Here is a 16,622-nt window from a genome sequence, read left to right as displayed (position 1 = left end):
TTGGCGAGTCAAGGTGGAGTGAGAGGTAGTTTATGAGTCAACCGCGATCAACTCTGATAGTCTGACATCTTCTGTGAGACTAGTAGATACTCTACATCCAAGTACATTTTGACCCAAGGTATCGGGAACTTTGAGGATTCACACATCTGCTTCTCATTCATACCTGTGACCTAACACTAATGAGTCACATGACACCCTGGAGTGAAAACGACTAATAGGGTCAATTTGGACATTTGCAATAGTGGTGTGTGTCGAATCATTTTGAGGGGTCAGTGCAAAGAGGGAGTTGTTGTTGGGAGTGTTACTCTAGCTGAAAGATGGCTACAGTAATGTGCCAATAGAATGGACTACATCAGCTTCCAGTCTTATATTGCCTGCAGCGTATAATGGATGCTGCTGCATCATGAATTGTTCATAGAGGGCATGATGGATGTGATTTTTCATGTTGTTTACAGCACTTTGCAAAGTAGTGGTGACATCAGACCCAATGATATCACTATCATCTTTGATTGTCCTGCTTTGTTCAGTTATGTAGACTCCTCCACCTGTGTACTGCTGTTTCTTGATGTTAGGTTGTTTGGCTAAAGTCTACTGAGAGACTGACAAAGCAGGAGAATCACTGTTGGGATAAGAAAGACGACAAGCACGATGCTGCTTCTCAAGCCGCCCAAGGGCTAAACAGAAGCAACTGTGTTTTATGTTTGGTGCTTTGTGTTACTAGCTCAATATCTTTCAAAGTACATTCAAGCAAACCCTAAAGTCAAGTGTTATATTGTGATTGACTCTTCACTGACACTAACAACTGTTTTCCCTCATCACCAGGCTGTTTCCAGCTATGTAACGCCTTCCGTCAGAACATGGAGATTGACCAGTGTCTGCTGGAGTCTCTGCCCATCGGCCAGCGCCAGCGGCTGGTCAAGAGAATGCGTTGCGACCAAATTAGGGCGTACTACGAACGGGAGAAGAGCCTCCAGCAACGTCAGCAAGGTGGACTCAAGGTGCGAGCTTTGCCGACCGCCCAACGCAAGAAACAACAAGTCCGCTTCAGCCTTGCCGACATCCTACAGGATGCCATCATTCGCCACGATGACAAAGAAGGTACGTTTATGGACAGATGACTGCATGTACAGTGTAAACACTGATTTACAACATGATTTGAAATGCTTGGTTACTATCTTTCTGTGAACAGATGCTATAGCTTTGGCATATTTTCTATGACAACAATAGAGTTGTAGAGATGCTGCTGCTCTGAGACACTGTAAATAGATCAATTTGTGGTAAATCCAAAACAAATGATCTGACCTGAAATAAGCTTGAAAATGAAACCATAATTATGTCCATAGGGGAAATATTAGCATCGTTACAGAATTTTGAAACTCTGCATTCAGGACTAATTACTGTCATGTAATTAGATTTTTAAAATATTAGAAATTTTGCAAAATTTTCCCCTAATTAGCTAAACTTGCACTGGAGGTACACCCTAACTCGCAATAAAACAAAACACGAAATTAATATTTTGTTCGATAACGTTTTGTATCTTTTCACCTTGACCATTTCAAACCATAGCTACACCTGCTTTGCTGTTATCTTATTGATGAGTGCTGATGTCAGGTCATCACCATAACTAAAAACAAGCCGCATTCTTATTCAACGAGGCCTCTCCATCTTAGCGTTTTCCTTCTCAACAAAAAACGTGCATCTGTCATTGTTCATCACATTTATTGACTACAGGGTGCGGGAAGAATTTCCCTCTGGCAGAAACTTAATCAAGTTTGCCCTTGTTTTTTTTTTGCTCTCTGTGTATAATATCGAAACTGCGCTCTCTTCCCGTAAAGACAAACAGTAACAGGTAGCCAATGTACTTCATAAAGTTGAAATGAAAAACAAAGCCACATAATTTTAAAGGGCAATGTCCTTGGGAAAAATAAGTAGCATGGACTTGAACCGATTTCCTTCGGGGCTGAAAACCTGCAGGATGCTCAAGAGGCTCTTTGGCTAATCAGAGAAGTGGCAGCGATCTGTCACAAGGTCAGCATGTTAATCTCCACAAGCTTGCTGCCAATGAGTTTGCTCGAGTTTGCTCGGGGTGAGCAGCAGCTGGTGGGTTGTTGTCAGTCTGAAAGCAGGGTGTTGGATGATGCCATGGCATCATTTTAATGGATATCCTCAATTAAAAAAAATCTCTCACCATGCCGTGTACTTTGAAAGGTTTATGCCCTTAAGAAAATATGTCTGCATGATGTAGAGCACTTGGCAAAGTAACAGCTGGCACTATAATTGCAAACTATTAGGCTGTTCTAGCCAATCGAAAACAAATGCATTTTTTTGTACTTGTACTCGTAACCACTATAAAACCTGAATTTCTAAATTGACAGAGGCTTAATGATTTGGATTTGAGTGTACTCCTGGGCACTAGCAGAGCTGGGGGGTCACTGGTCCCCTGATATTGTTCCCATTCTCTGTAAAGAACATATGCTTATTGTTTATCTACATTTTCCAAATTTTTTTGTGTTTTTTTTTTTTTTTTTTGTCTGATGGACCGCCTGAGATGGCCTTTGCCCCCTCGTGCCCCCCCAAGGACAAAGTTCTAGTTCCGCCACTGCTCCCAGGTCTTCTTGATTTTGAGTTGATTCTATAATCTTTATATGCTACATCCACAAATGCGCTTGTGTCATCAACAACTCAAGGTTCCTTTAGTGCAGTATTTCCAAACTTTCATTGAGCCAAGGCACATAATCAGGATGACCCAGCATTTGAAGTTAGATGGTGGTATGGTAAATTTTGAATTTAGAATGTTAATAAGGAGATTTTTATGGCAGAATCTCGGTAAAAAAATCATACCACATCCAGTGGATCTGTTTAATGGCTTTGTATTCTGGTACTGGTTGGAGGACATTAGAACTTTCAGTTTAGTAACACGCATGCACATAATATCCCCAAGATTATGTGTTTTTTTTTTTTGTAACCTAAGGGATACAGATGGTCACCTTTTGTACCCTCCCATTCCCTTGAATAATGATTCCCCCTGTAGCTTTATTTTCTCTGATATTCCCCTGCTTTTTCTTTCTTTCCCCCATTTTCCTTCACTGGTTGTCATGGAAATGTACTTTATCTGCGGAACAGCTGTGCAGCACCCGAAGAAATTGCAACGAGGAAGAGAAGCCTCCCACTTCCACTGTGGAGTTCCCCCATTGTCAGCATGCTCTCTAAAAGGAACGTGCATTGAGTCAAAGGTGGATGCCACAGCATGTAGAGTAACGGAGCATGTGATCAAATGTCAAACGGGAGCACCAAGATGGATCGCCGTTGTCGCTACTGCTGCACGACAAGCATAAACTGTTGCTGCTGTCCTGTTTAAATATTTTAGCAGACATAAATATCTTTAATAAATTCCGTTTGCTTTCACTTTCATCTCCAGCTTTATGGAATAACAAAAATCAATGTTTTGTGCTTTTGAAATATGCTGCTTAAACTACATCTCTTGTAAAATGATTATAATAAAGACCAGGAACAGCATGAATGCTTACAACAACGGATCCTAAAGCATTTGAGTCTAAAATACACTACATACAAAACATGCCTGGCAGCCTCGATAAGCATCAGAGCTACATTATGCTCAAGTTGCAGCAGAAAGCTTATGAGTGCCCTGGCAAGATACACAATAGTTTAACTGTGGATACAGTGATATCATACCGATTTCTATGTAGACCACATAAATGTCATATCATCAGGTAACCTATGCCAGAAAATATAATAACATACGATGACCACAATATCAGCGGAGTGCAGAATTTGTCTGGCTGCACCTTGATCAAATTTCCGAAAATTGTATTAAACCAGCTGCACCACAACTTTGACCACCTCAGAGTTGGTCTAAAGTCTAGTCAACTTTCAGTCACTTAATTGTCAGGTGCCATGTGTTAGAAAATGTCCAGGGTCCACCGGAATACCAATCAAGGCACAGCGCCATAAACTCAACTCATTACACATATTTTGTCAAATGCAAGAAAAAAAAAAAATGTTTTCCGCATCCATAAATCCTGCTTGGGTTTGGTGTGCTTAAAAGTCTCTACTGACTAATGAGCATCTCGGCGATTATACAGAGAAGCCAACACATTGTGTTGCCTAGTAACTATTTAAATCTTAGACAAGCCTTAATTGGGGGGAGTCCGAGTCCTGAGCCTTTACAGCATATCAAAGAGATGGATAATTGCCGTGATTGACTTCACTGTTCAATCTCTACTCAACATTATTATACTACAGTGGCTATTAGACAAATGAGGAAAATGTCTTTTTGCAGTACACCTCAAGTGCTGCGTGGGCTTTGTACTATCCTTATAGAATTCAATTTCATTTTGAAATAGTTTAAAAGTTTGTTCCCTTAATTCCATGCATGTTACTTGAAGACTTGAAGTGGTTACTCGAGAACAATAGAATCCGTTGTAGCTGCAAACAGGGGAACAAGTGACGTATCCCAATAATTTTGTCAAGTCTGTGAATATGTGTTACATAACTAGTAATGAGGTTGAACATGTCTGGGCAGGTAATGAGCCTTTAAATGACTTTAAGCGGGTCAATGGCAGGTGGAATTAGTGGCAGACTAATTGACCTGTCTTCAGAAATGATTTGGCTTATTTTGAGTGTTTGCAGACTTCGCTCCTCATTTTAAGCACGCGTGTTAGTTTCACTGAACATTGTAAATTGCACAGAGGCGTGAATGAGTGCATTTTTTCCCCCGCGTGTATATTTATCGTACGATTGGGTGGTGACCAGGTGTACCCTGCCTCTAGCCTAAAGTCAGCTTAGAGAGGCTCCATCGCACACGTGATCCAAATAAGGACAAGCATGATGGAAAATGGATGGTAGTCAGCATCTACAGTGTTCAGTATTGGTTGCCCAATGCTACATTTGTCTCCATTTATCATGTTTGTATTTGTTTGTAAATGACAGGTGTTGCTCTTGTGTTGCAGTGCTGCGTCTCCTGAAGGAAGGAGCCGATCCCAACGCTCCCATCTCCTCTGGAGGATCTTTGTTACACTTGGTACGCGACACATACGAATGGGGCACGACATATATGATAGCAAGAGTATATGGGATATAATAATGATGATCTATCATTTTACTGGTATGCGTCTTGCATTCCCTTGTTTTAGCTGCTATGAATTTAAACCATAATACTATGCAATGTTTTGGTGTGTGGTTTTGTGTGAAAAGCATGATTAACCCGAGTACAGATAGATCTTCACTGACGCATGAATGGATAGAAAAAACTAATCATAACAAAAAACTGTGAGATAAATAGGTGTATGTAGAGCACACTTGAATCGCCAATTCCTTATCTCGAGTGTGTTCGAACGATATCCTGCCAACATTTCGCAGTGCGCTCGTCACGACAACGTGCTGGCGGCGGAGGTGCTGATCGAGCGGGGTTTGAACGTCAACCTACAGGACGAAGACCTATGGACGCCGCTGCATGTAGCATGTGTGTGCGACCACGCCGACATGGTGCTGCTTTTTCTTCTGGTGAGATACTCATGACATGCATGCCACAAGAAAATTGGGAAAATGGACTTCTAGAAATGCATGCCAGCAGAAACTTACACAATAACAACATGATAATTGCTTATCCAAGCGTGAAAGGTACAATTTATATTCTCTTGTTCTGTTGGTTGGTATACAAGTGCTATATTTGGAACTACTCAAGTGTTAAAGAGGAACTCAAGTAAAAAAAAAAAAAAACACTTTACAATAATGTTCTTTTTTTCTACAACTAGTCCAAACACGGTATTCTGAAAAAATTCTTGAATGGAAAATGAGTTAAACAGATTAATCAGTATTCATTCATAATAAGTGGCTGACATTTTATTCAGTATCGCCCCCTGTTGTCGACCAAAATTGAAGTCATATTGTCCTCGGGCTCACCTTGATAATACAAGACTTCCACTCTAATACACCCTGCTCCTCATATGCCGTCATGGAAATAGCAAACGGCACCACACAGTAACAAGTACCTCGTACCATCAAACGGACCTGGACGAGTTCTATGGCAAACGTTTCCAGCATGTCGTGAAGCGTCTGATTAGGTCCTTAAAGAGAACGCGGCCATCTGCAGGGGAGGGCAAATAAGACATTCGGCTCCTTGTGTTGATTAGACCCACAGAGGCTTGTCACCAGGCTGAAGCTAAACTCCTTTACAGCTTGCTCGTGTTGATTGACTGTATGCAGCAACGTAGAGGTTCCACTGAGGCACGGAAGTGTTTGAAGAGCTGCCATCCAAAGCGTGACATGCTCGGTGGGTCTCTCAGTATCTACTCACTGCAGGATGCTTCAGTTCCATCCATTTGATGTAACCCATTCAATTTGATGGCTAGATTTTCCTGACAAACATTACAAACTTGAATAATTTCTTGAATTGATTTAAATGTACTGTATTATTTAAGACATATATTTTGTTCTACATAATGGCTGCAAGTAGAAAGGGCCGTTTGCGCCGATGTGGGAGGGAACACAGGTTTGCCATTCAATATAAGTGGAGCGCTTTCCACAGAATATTCTGGGTCTCCATTTTAATGAGATGTGGAAATGGGGTCTCACCCAACGTGCTCGATTACCTGCCTTATCTTTAAATGCCACTGAAAGAAATTCTTTATTGTGTCTTGCTCTTGGTGTGTTCATCTTTACTCCCCCTGTCCTTCATCATTGATGAACAGTTTCTAGTTTTCCATTTTCCCCTCTCTGCTCTCTGAATGGTTGTTACCAATCTCTTCACCAACCCGATTCCAATACTATTCCCATATGTATTATTTGCTCCTCTTCTGATTCTGATGATTAACTGAACATTCAGAAACGGCATAGATTGGTTCCCTGATTTGAGTTTCACTCCTCGAAACATTTACAAGATGTAGCCGAGCAATCATGTGATATCCACAGGAGACATGTTCTTTTCTAAAATGTTATTTCTTATCCTCATCCACCGGTAGGGAGTTGTGGAATTGACCCATTTTCCCGACATGTGACGGATGCATTTGGAACGTCTGCATTTGCCAGTCTTTTGAAGTTTATGGCTAACAGCAAGCCTCTGGCTGCTCTGAGCTCAGCTTTGTATGTCTGTCTGTAAATAAAGTCACTCAGTCTGCTTTGCGGTCGCATGGAGGGTGATCTGCTCGGGCTTAATCATGTAACACATTTATTTCACTTATGCTACTGCTAGGGTATGGTTTTTGTTACCATGACGACTAAATGCGGCGCTTGAGTTTTGTTACCTGGTGTAAAGTCGCAAAACTTCAATGCAAACTGTGCAGTAGATGTGAACCTCCGCAAAAATATGAGGAACTATTTTCATTGGTGGAGGCAGTACTTGTTTACTAAACTTCTGGATTACTTATGATTCTTTATTTTTTTTACTACTCTGCCCGACACTATGTAAAACAATTGGACGGTCATAGAGGAGGGAATAAGTCAAAAGGCTTTCCAACCTAGTAACCAATAGACAAGTGTGACTTCCATCTAGTGAACGACCAAGTCTACGCTGTTCATCACTTTGCTGTGGTGAGCCGCAGCAGGTCAGAAGTCAACTTGTTAGCCTCTCCCAGTCTGTGGGGCTGCTTGCCGACGCCAACTCATTTATATCTGTCATCGCTTATCGTTGGAGAGCAGACACATGACTAATGCCTCCGCATCCATGGGCCACTTGTCATAATTCCCCAGCTGCCATCTGCGTCGCCTGCTCTTGTGGCGCTTTGTGCCGCAATGAAAGAGTAGCTATTGCTTTAGTGGTGGCGCAGTAACTCTCTCGAGAGTTGAGGCATTTTTCACTTTATATTCTCACAGGACACAACATTAGGAACACCTGTTTAGTCTGATCATTTTTTTTTGTACAAAGCTTTTTTCCATTCATTATAAGTGTCATTAAATGAATACATATATGTTCTTTATCATAATTGTTTACACTTACATTAGGGTGATACATGAAATACTTTAATCACTTTTCAGAGGAACCTTCTTTTTAACTCATTCACTGCCATTGACGACTATAGACGTTAAACATATATTTTAACTGGGCTGGCACTGAATGAATTAATTTTGTCCTTAAATTGAAAATATATCAAATATTTGAAGTGTGTCTTTTATTTGCACTTGAACTACTGTGATGTTTACTGTCACGGCTTATTCCAAAATCATTTAATCACACAGTCTTCTGTAAAAGTTTATGTCCGCATTTGCTCACAGGCACGGAGAGAGATACACTGCCATCCATTGTAACTGTCAAGTCATTGCGCCATCCGGCTAGACTCGCATTGACGTCGAGTGCGCCTGAAGATGAATCGTGTGGATTTGCTTTACGAGTGCCACAGACCCTCAAAGGCGCACAAAAGACAGGCGAGAGGAGCGGTCGGCTTTATGAGGACTGTGATTGGTGTTTGTTGGGGCGACATATTGTTGGTTGCAAGTCAATGATATAGGTTACAAGAGTTGCTGCTTGGAGACTTTTTTCCCCCCCTCAATAATGTCCCCAAATTGTTTTTGTTAACCCTCATGAGTCACATGACATCATTCTCTGATGATAAAGTGACGCCGTTGGCCTTCATTTATCAGAAATATCTCTAGAGGCGTCTTGCGTCAAAAACTGTTTGTCTGCAAATGTGCGATATCATTTTTTTTCTTATAAAACAAGTCTCTGATGCATGAATCAATTAGCACTTTTGTTTTGAGGTTTTCAGCCCTTTTCCTCGACTGACATGCTCGTAAATCTCTTTCCTGCTGTGCAACAGGGTCATTAGAATTCTATTAGGTGCGGATATCCAATAAAGGTCCTCATTTGAGGACCCCCACCCATCCCCGTTATCAGACCTAGTCCAGTTGACGATCATTACTTCCGCTTGTCTTTTATGGTCTAGTCAAATGAGCGATTCATGTGCCAGTGTCTGAGGATGTATATAATTTTTACTGCTTCAACATGAAAAGAGCATAAGCACGTTTTGCATCACGCGTGCATATTTCGTCATTTTAACAGCTGGAGAACACAAAACAAAGAGAAGCAATTGATCATAGCCACAATGCGAGTCGTTAATGGGGCTCGAGGAGCAGGCCTGCTAGAAAACTGCTCTGGTGTGATCCTTGTCGAAGAAATACAAACGTACATTCATCTTCTCACCTAATTTATTGTTAATCTTTAATATTTGGATTTGATGAGATTCTTGGCTCTGTGATCTCTTCTTGTTTCAGAGGGAAAAAAAATTCTATAGGGAATAAGTGATGAGTATAAGTAAAAAAAATACGTTTTTGTTTTAACAATTTTGACTGTCTTAAAAAAACAAGGGTTGTATGCTGAAAAAAAAATACTAACAAGTCAAGATGTCAAAACATTTGGGTGTTGCAAAAAGGATTTTCTGGATACTTAATGGCCCTTTTAAAGAAATGTTAATTGAATTACTAATTGGACACGTTTGATTTTAGATATTCCACAAATTTTATAGAATTTATCTTGACAAAGTCACCCGCTAACCTCTTGCACGTCGTTTCTTCTTACTCAAAAGGCCGGGGTGAACTCGCTGCTGCAGGATGTTGACGGCAACGTTCCTCTGGATTACGCCCCTGAGGGAACAGAGAGCCGCTATATTCTGCAAAAACACCTGGAGGAAAACGGTAAAGACACCTGCTGTTTTTATTTGCATTTGAGTTCCAGGAGTGCGCCAAATATTTTGACATAAACACAATTGTAGATTTCAAAAGTCAAAAGCAGGTGTTGGTCAAGCATGGCCCTGGGCGAAATATGGCCGAGCGAGCATTAACGTTATCAAGAATAGTGTAATATTTTATCAGCCTAATGGCATAATCGCCACACAATCACTTGATACATATATACATGAATTATTGTCACAAAATGATAATTTTACATACACATTTGCCATTTGATGCCACTCATGAATGACCAGGCCCATCTGTTTGATAAAAAAATAAATAAAAAATTCAAGTATGGCCCAAAGTCTGACAGCATTCATGATAAGAGCAAAAACATGAGAGAGGCGAACGTTACAGTCATCCAGGGGAATTGGGATTAACATCTATAGACAGCACTTTGAGACCTTTACTGCAGTCTTTTTATTCTTTTTTTAACCCTTGGAGCTAAATGTGGTTTGAAACATTTACTGCATGTAATGATCCTCTGTAGGCCTACCTTGAAGCTATACAAGCTAGACAAGACCACAAACACTTCAAGTGTTAAGTGTAGCCTACACACAAACAAATGTGCACACATACACACACATGCACAAAAAACAGTCTGTCTCTGCAATGAGCCCCAGCCATTTACAGTAATTTATGGCTACTTCACTCAGCTTTTGTTCGCCAAGCCCTGAAATGATCACATCCCTCCTGCAGTCTGCAGGACCACAACCACCATGCAACCAACACATGGCATGCTGGCCCTCTGTTGCTATGGAAACTTTGCTTCGTTGCCTTTGTGTGTGTGTGTGTGTGGGGGGGTGGGGGGTGACCATGTCCAGTATTTTCATTTAATTTCTTGTGTATCCATTAAGTTACATGCTATGATTAGTTCAAATGAAATATAAATAAATAAAGCATGTGATATGCGCTGCCTTGTCTTGGACTACCTTGAATTTTATAGTTTGGATACTATGACTACTATACTATGATACCTGTTTTTGGTGTGTGTTTTTGTATGACAGGTGTGGATGTGTCTTGTATGCACACCATGAGGACACAGAGGCCCAATACAATGCTATCTGACATAAGACAGCTTGTAGCTGTAGGGGCAGACCTCAATCAGCCCAATGACGACGGGGTCACATTGGTAAGTCTCCTTTGTGCATCCGATCTACTTTTCTTTTCTTTTTTTCGACCGATCTGATTGAAGCCCATCTGCCTTTTAAAAGCTTCACATAGCAAGTGCCAGTGGCTATCGGGACGTGGTGGCTGTGCTGTTAGAGAACGGGGCAGATCCTCATCCTGTGGCCCACAACTTTTGGACACCTCTCCACCTGGCAGCTAAATATGGGCAGGTAAAAAAAAATATCTAGGCTTTTTTTTGGGGGGGGGGATTTCTTACTGTGCAGCTCCATTGATCAAGTGTCATGGAGTAATGAAGGAAGTATTGATGGATCGTTTGTGTGACCAACTGGCCTGCAGTCACTCTGCACTTTCTGATAAACTGCTCCTTTTGCCTCCATTGATCCTCAGCTGTATTGGATTCGGTATTGAGTTTTCAGATTAGCCCTTTAGTGGACTCTTGACGGAGAGGACATTTTTGCAAAGTCACAGAGGAAAGCTGATGGGATCTAATGTTATGAAGCAGAAGAAGCAAATTACATTCAAGTGTTGCACAGTCATCGTGATTTTTATAATTACATTTCTGGGCTTTGAGCTTGTATGCTGACAAAGAGAATATATGCATATTTAGTATCACCAACTTGAGCTTCATCTTGCCGGAAAGCACATTTTTGTCCTTCATATTATTCATGTCAAACACAAGATTGTAAACATTGCTGAAAGGTCAATAGACAACCGGGAATAGACTGAATAGATTTATATCTTTAAAAAAAAAAATCAATTTTATTCCTTTTGTGGTTTAGCTGGTGCCTATCCTGGTTGAATTTTGAAACCCGTTTTGCAATCTCTGAGTTATCACAATTTAGCACCCGCTATTTGGGATCTTAGTAAATCAGACCCTTATTGGTGCCACTTGACAACATGGCTGCCACAGTCATGCCGAGTAAACCGAAAGAAAGGTTTGACTGATGTGAATTCATCATAGCAAACGGTTGCCTGGAAACACTGACGGCCAAGTGTAACTCTAGCTGGGGCATAAAACCCAAAGACCCCCTGTGCAATGTTGCATACAGGCCACACTCTCACCCTTTAAGAAGACGTATGACCCTATTACCACAGCTAATTAAGTTCCGCTCTCCTGCTTTTGAGATAAGCGAAAGCACCGGGGAACACTTTTCAAATACTTACAGTATGTGAGGGGATTAAAAATGCCTTTTAATGAAATCTTTTAGAACTAGGCTCTGCTGGGTGTGGAGTAATTTATTTTATTTTAGGATGAAGGTACATGTGAGAGATTTGGGAATAGGAAACCATGTGCTTCATCTTAAAGTTGACTTCTTTGAAGATTCTTTGTCACGGCTTACAAGTGTTTGGTTGACTAGGAGTTTGCTTGATCTCGTTGTCGGTAGGGTCATTGGGTCCAGATGACCTTTTCCTTGTCCTCATGGGTCCTCCAGAAGGTTGAGATCTTGGTCTGTTAGTGACGTCTAAGACAGTATTTATAGTCTGTGAGTACAGCCGACAGTGTGTGGCTGGTGGAGCGGGTTGCGAGCTCTTTTGAACACCTGCTCGAGTGAATGTGCTGAGTCACACAAAAGAAACTCTTACAAACTGTTACGTTGCTTATTCATTTGAAAGAAGAACGTTGTAAGGATCAGAAAAGTTAATTACCATGACAGCTGGGGGTGCAGACTGAGCTTCCACTTATGAAACTGTGTGTGTGTGTATGTGTGTGTTTGTGGGCGTGCGAGAGCGTGTGCGTGCACTGGAGAGTGTGAGTGAGTGTGAGTGTGAGTGAGAGAGTGTGTGTTTGTGTGTGCAAACAACAACAAAAAATGTTTTAGAAACCCCAAAAAATCTTCAAAAAATGCTGATGAATATTCATTATATGTTCTCTATGAAAAACAGGTAGAAATGATGGAAAATAATATTCCTGGAAAAATCATAAAATACCCCAAAGTCAATTATTTGACCTGGCAACCATATTGGGGGGGGGGGGGGGGTGTCTCTAGCGAATAATTCTGTGAGGTCGGTTATTATGTAAATTGGCCCTATTTAAGGTAGAGAAAGGCTCGCTCACAAACACATTTTCAGACCAGCCAGATAACACATTAACTTCGTTGTTTCATTTCACACTTGATGGGTGGGTGGACTCTCTAGAGACCCAACTGTTTGTATACAAGCCATTAAAAAGTCAATTTTCCACAATATGTCCCCTTTAAGCCAAGATTATTTCCATTAATTTTAATGATTATTTTGATGCAACTGTCTGGAAAATGTTAATGGAAGAAACAAAATTGGCTTTGCTCTACTGGAATGAATTATGCCTTTAAAAAAGAAACTGCAAAAAAAGCAAAACAAGTACAATCAAAAACAAGAAGCTTAACTAAGGCAATATAATAAATAGTCAGTGCATTGCACTTATTCCACCAAGCAATAAAAAAAGATTTCATGCAAGTAATTATTACTGAACTGCATATTAAGTAATAAATCAGGTAGGAGTCAACATTCAAGTACCAGTTGTTTACATTGTCAATTTCTTATGGCAAGAAGGTCCGAAGATCCATCAGTGTGGTCATTGGAGTCAACCCCCCCCCCTCCCCGTCTGACTTTTCCAGGGAGAATGAACACACAAAGAGTGTAACACATAAAAAAAAATGTGACAGATGACGAAACACTGAAAAACAGATAGAAGAAGAGTGCAGGTCAGAGGTAACAGTCAATGCCACATCAATATGTGGACAAATGAGCACTGCGGGGGGGATTCTTCCACTCTGACATGTGATGGCTCACTATGACATGGGCCTCCTTGGTCAAGTATCATGCCCCCCCCCCCACACTTGAAAGGTTGTGCCTTCAATTCAGCCATTTGAAATTGCCTGAAAAGTGACTCAACGGACAAAATTACATTTTCACATTGTCAATCATCTTTTGTTGTGAAAACCATTTTAGATTTCATTTTAAGTCCATATGATCCATCCCAAATTCGGACAGGTATGTGCAATTTTGCACTTACTGTAAATACTTCAGGCTACTTCATGAGGAAATACAAGCAATTTTATTCAGGTGCACTCCAGTATAAAACCTGGAATATCTTGAGCTTTTAACACAAGATGTATTGTACTTGTACAGTCCAAGCGAGTCTTCACGCCATCTATATTGTCTTCCAGACGAGCATCGTTAGTCAACTCCTGAGGCATGGAGCCAACCCCACACTGTTAAACTGCAACCAAGACAAGCCCTCAGGTAAAAGAGACATGGAGCTCTTACATGGCTTTAACAATCTTTGTGCTCATATTGAACAGACACAAAAATATCCCCCTCAATAAGCCTGCATGGTCACATGTGTGTATTTACACGAGATAATTAGTGCTTGAGAGGATAAATGTCACTGACACCTTTCACATGTCTGATTTCACCTATGCTCAATGTTTACCTCGGATGTCAGCATTCATCAATCAGACGTGACTTGATTTATTTGCTAATTGGTTTACAATTTCCATGTAAACCAATGAGCAAATAAATCAAGTCACGTCTGGGTTTTTTTGTAAACATGGACGAATGAGAAGAATCAATATTGAAGAATTGAATATGAGCAATTATCTTTTACTAAAAAAACATACAAAAACTTTATACAAGAAACATTTCTTGGACTCTGGTTTTAAGCTTTGACCTCTAACCTTTCCACTGTGTCAAAGCAAATACAGTCTCTGCCGAAGGCCATTTTGTGTAGGCCCCGCATCACTCTGGCGATAATCAATAGCTACCCTCTCTAGCTTGTGGGCTCACAACACACGAGATAACCCCTTAAGGACTTTCCTCCTCCCTATCTTTCTCCGTTAGAGCGCTTCATCCATTCTTCAGCTTCTACAGTATGTGATAAACGGAAGTAAATGATGAGAGTCTGGGGGGTCGTCCGCTGCAATGAAGCCTCCGTGTCCAATAATGCCCTAAGTGGTGCTTCAAAGTATAATATTTCTACTTAGTAGTGAAATGTGAATGGGAAATTTTCTCTGCATGCCCATCACAATAATTCTTATTTTTTACGAGCAAATTAGAAATACGCATACACGGCAGTCACTAGCCGGTACGGTAACACAGAGGTAAATTCAATAAAAACAAAACGATAAAAAAATCATTATGGAGGGAACACATTGTGCCTTCTCGTCCCGAGGGACTTTTTTTTTTTTTTACATTGCTATGCAAACTAGTTGCGTGCCGTTTGTAACCTTGAAATGTCGTAATTGCAGTATTTTTTAATAAAAATAGGCCATAGGTCATAAATAAAACCAATCATATAAAAAAACTAACTACTGCTGAGCATGGCTTAACGTGCTGGTTAGTGCCGACATATTCCTCTGCCCTCCAAAAGTCGTGTGCTGGAATTGTTGTAAACTGCAACACCTTGTAATTGGGTTTTTCATAATGGCATGTGGGCAGAGTAGGGCAGCAAAGTTTCATGACTTGCCATAAAACACGAAACTTTAATACTGCAAGTCATCTTCTCAGGACCCACACGAGCCCATCACACTTTTAAAGCTGCCGCATACTGGTAGAACTGTACTCTATGTAATAATTCCACTCCTGATTCGCTACTCTCGCGTACACCCCTGGGAGGATCAGGGTCCCATTCATCACCGCTCGTATCTTAAATGCGTCTTGATTTGGATTTTGGCTCAATTGTCCTCAGGCGTTGCTGCATCAGAGCACATAGCTGACTTACTGCTGAGTGGTGAAGCCTGCTGGCTGCGAAGGCTGAAGGACCCCTCCACTCCACTGCTCTCCACGGACCAACATTATGACAGCGGATCACATGATCTCAAAGCCCCTGTGAAAAACCTGTAGGTCATATATTGAACGCCTTCACCTGCCTCGCTCTTGAATGGGACCGTTACAAGTTTTATAAACATTCCAGGAATCCTCTGGGCATCCCAATCTCCAAACGGGACAGCATGCTAGAGAAGTGGGCCATGTTTCGAGAGGCGGGCGGGGCACTCAGCCGGCAGCCGTCGCTGGATAACATCCTGGATGGCCCTTTCAGCTCAGGAACAACCAAACTGGAACAGGTAAATAGTCTTTATTTATTATTCTGAGTTCTCAGAGAAATTTTCGTTTTGCCCTTGAAACACACTTAAGAGCACTTTAAAGGTGTAAAATGCACTTGCTATCTAGTGGTGAACTAATAGAATGCAACGACCTAAGTTCACCTTGATTATGCCTGCTGCTGTCATTAGAACTGACAATTTCAATTTCTCTTCAGGTGAAGCTGATGCCTCCAGCGCCCAACGATGACCTGGCATCCCTCAGCGAGCTGACTGACCGCAGCCTGCTCTACGAGATGCAGAAGCGTTTTGGCAACGACCAAATATATGTAAGTCTCTGCTGTTGATTATGCAGAGGTGCCTAATAAAATGGGCACATTTATTTAAACAGGTTTTTAGGTTTAACTGCCGCCTCACGCTTTGTTCCGCTTCTTGGCAATGATGCTGTGTGTCACTGCAAAATAAAACTCAGAGTCTGCACCATTGATAATGAAAAAAATCAATCTCAATTAGATCCATAGGGGGGAGGGGCAATCAATGGATGCATTCAGGGTTAAATTGCCTTCATCTTTTAACAATTGCACCCATTTTAACGGCATGCTATTTCCTTGTCTCCTACCCGTGTTCATCCATTGGGAAAACGTCCTACAACGCAAAACTTTGACCTACACGGCACACACTGATTGTGATTGGGTGGTCCAAAGTGTGTGTGCGGGGGGGGGGGCAAAATAGAAGGGAATAAAGTGGCGCGAGGAAGAAAGGAGAAATAACTGTTAAGACAGAAGGCTGGGG

The 16,622-nt window shown here is 41.2% G+C and overlaps 1 protein-coding gene across 1 annotated transcript in view; it reads left to right on the top strand.

Moving 5' to 3' along the window:
• myo16 (myosin XVI) overlaps positions 1 to 16,622 on the top strand; it is a 67,012-nt gene that overhangs the window by 12,739 nt on the left and 37,651 nt on the right. The window contains exons 2-11 of the mRNA XM_085920823.1: positions 823 to 1,098; positions 4,971 to 5,041; positions 5,380 to 5,523; positions 9,537 to 9,645; positions 10,689 to 10,813; positions 10,896 to 11,021; positions 13,959 to 14,034; positions 15,479 to 15,629; positions 15,704 to 15,854; positions 16,049 to 16,159. Of these exons, the coding sequence (XP_085776949.1) occupies positions 858 to 1,098; positions 4,971 to 5,041; positions 5,380 to 5,523; positions 9,537 to 9,645; positions 10,689 to 10,813; positions 10,896 to 11,021; positions 13,959 to 14,034; positions 15,479 to 15,629; positions 15,704 to 15,854; positions 16,049 to 16,159 (1,305 nt within the window). The 5' untranslated portion in view covers positions 823 to 857. The remainder of the gene's footprint in view (positions 1 to 822; positions 1,099 to 4,970; positions 5,042 to 5,379; positions 5,524 to 9,536; positions 9,646 to 10,688; positions 10,814 to 10,895; positions 11,022 to 13,958; positions 14,035 to 15,478; positions 15,630 to 15,703; positions 15,855 to 16,048; positions 16,160 to 16,622) is intronic.

The sequence above is a fragment of the Syngnathus leptorhynchus genome, chromosome 9, assembly GCF_054491065.1.
Source record: "Syngnathus leptorhynchus isolate UIUO chromosome 9, UIUO_Slep, whole genome shotgun sequence".
Taxonomy (NCBI): domain Eukaryota; kingdom Metazoa; phylum Chordata; class Actinopteri; order Syngnathiformes; family Syngnathidae; genus Syngnathus; species Syngnathus leptorhynchus.
This window is presented reverse-complemented; position numbering and strand designations above follow the sequence as displayed.